This window comes from Microtus ochrogaster, linkage group LG5, assembly GCF_000317375.1.
Source record: "Microtus ochrogaster isolate Prairie Vole_2 linkage group LG5, MicOch1.0, whole genome shotgun sequence".
Classification (NCBI taxonomy): Eukaryota; Metazoa; Chordata; class Mammalia; order Rodentia; family Cricetidae; genus Microtus; species Microtus ochrogaster.
In genome coordinates, this window is record NC_022031.1 from 22,045,950 (window position 1) to 22,048,355 (window position 2,406).

The 2,406-nt window shown below is 38.2% G+C and overlaps 1 protein-coding gene across 1 annotated transcript in view; it reads left to right on the top strand.

Moving 5' to 3' along the window:
* LOC101988935 (ubiquitin carboxyl-terminal hydrolase 45) overlaps positions 1-2,406 on the top strand; it is a 25,415-nt gene that overhangs the window by 20,905 nt on the left and 2,104 nt on the right. The window contains exons 7-8 of the mRNA XM_026786819.1: positions 51-137; positions 2,023-2,176. Coding sequence (XP_026642620.1) covers positions 51-137; positions 2,023-2,176 — 241 coding nt within the window. The remainder of the gene's footprint in view (positions 1-50; positions 138-2,022; positions 2,177-2,406) is intronic.

The following is a 2,406-nucleotide window of genomic DNA, read 5'->3' on the forward strand; positions in this document are numbered from 1 at the left end:
CCAAAAAACTTAAGATTGTTTTACTAAAAATATTATTTTGTCTTTTTCAGGCTGGCTTGAGTCTTCGTAAAGTGAACAGACACGTAGATTTTCCACTCACCCTTGACTTAGCACCGTTCTGTGCTGCAGCCTGTAAGGTATGACATATTAAGACATGTTGAGGTTTTGCTATTGGCTTTTTACCTTTACCCACCACCCAGCTCTCAAATAAGTCACACATGGATGCTTATTCTTAGTTATGAATGTCTGGCTTTAGCTTGGCTTGTTTCTTGCCAGCCTTTTTTTTTTTTTAAACACTCTTTTTAAGATGTATTTATTTATTTGTCTGTTTGCTTATTTATTATATATACAGTGTTTTGCCCTCATGTGTGCCTGTTGGCCACAAGAGGGCACTACATCTCATTGTAAATGGTTGTGAGCTATCAATGTGGTTGCTGGGAATTGAACTCAGGACGTCTGGAAGAGCAGCCAGTGCTCTTAATCTCTGGTCATCTCTCCAGCTCTCTTGCCAGTTTTTCTTAATTTAAATTGTCCCTGACTACCTTTTACCTCTGGGCTTTTTCCTTTTCTTACTTCTGTATATGTTATTTTCACTCCTAATCCCTGGCTCGCTGGGTGGCTGGCCTTTGACATCCTCCTCCCCTTGTTCTCTCATTGTTCCTCCTCTTCCTCGTTTTCTCCTCCAATTTATCCTCTCTGCTTGTCAGCCCCACCTATCCTTGCTCCTGCCTTCCAGCAAGAGTGAGGCAGGGACAGGCAGATCTCTGTGAGTTCAAAGCCAGCCTGGTTTACAGAGCACATTCCAGGACCGGCTCCAAAAGCTACAAAGAAATCCTAACTCAAAAAACTGAAAAAAAGAATTGAGACTTTTTAAGCTCAGTGTTTAGTTTTTGAGAACATTGTGTTTTTGAAGTACCCATTCTAAAGAATGCCTGACGTATTTAAAGTAGACAGAACAGTACAGTGAACCTCCACCATCCATTCCTGAAAGGCTCAGGCTGTGGCCAGTCCTCATCCATATGCTTTTCTACCTTGTCTTCTGGTACTGCTGGTTCCTCTTTTACATGTCAGCTGTCGTTTCATTGTGCACGTCTAAAATATAATAATTACTCTGTGTTCTTTTTCTGTTTTTGTTTTGTTGTGCTTATCTTTTGAGATATCATCTTGCCCAGACTGGTCCTGAACTCATGAGCCCCATACCCTAGCCTTACAAGTGCTGCTGGGGTTACAGGCTTGTACCACCCTCACTACCATATATTTTCCTATGTAGATTGCTTTCTTTTTGTGGGTGGGGGTGGCAAGTGAACCCAAACCATCTCACATGCACTGGGCTTTATGTTCCTCGCCCTCTCCCATTTTAACACAACCACAGTGTCATTTAATATATCCTTCATATATTAGTGTTTCTGTTTCCTGCTGTCTCATAAATGTGATTTTTTTCTCATAAATGAATTGTATACTAACTCATTTTAAAAATCAATACAGTAATTAAAATGAATTAGTTTACAAATTAATCAAAGATTCCTATAATACTATTTTAATGCATAATTTCTTCTTTCTCCTTTTGGAATCTTTCTTGTATTTTGCCATGATTTAGGTTTTGATGATTATCTCTCTATCATTATTGTTTTCTACATACAAACAGTTGTAATTAAAATAGATTGGATAAATTTGGGGTTGATAATCTCCGCTCTGTTTTGTTTTCTAATGCTGTTCCATAGTGGGCTTTCTGTTTATTGAGAAGCATAAGTATCTCAGTATGTTTTGGTTTGGTTTGGTTTTTGTTGTTTGTGTTTATTTCTTTGAGACAGGGTTTTTCTGTGTAACAGTCCTGGCTGTCCTGGAAGTCAGTCTGTAGACCAGGCTGGCCTCAAACTCACTGGGATCCAACTGCCCCTGCCTCCTGAGTACATGCACCACCACCGCCCAGCTTCTCAGTATGGTTTTAAGAATGTTTCTCTTATGCATTTACTTTTCCATGCAGTGTTTAACTGAATTTTACTAAATCTATTTTTTTGAAAGAATATAAGTGTGGGAGAGAAAGTTCTCTATGGTCTCTACGGTATAGTGGAACACAGCGGCTCAATGAGAGGAGGCCATTACACTGCTTACGTGAAAGTGAGAGTGCCCTCTAGGAAATTATCTGAATATATTACTGGGAGGAAAACTGTACCAGGTAAGTATCCTAAGTATAGTTTGTTCTTTTTTTTTTGGTTTGTCAAGACAGAGCTTCCCTTGTACGTGTATTTTATTCTTCCAGATGAAAGAATTCTCTTTTTTTTTTAAGAAGTAAGTTATAGATTCATTTTATTAATCTTAAGTCTGCTTAGATAATCTTTAAGACTCTTAATAATCACAAAGTAGTATCCTTTTAGGTAGTATGAACTGACAGGTGATTTTTTTTTT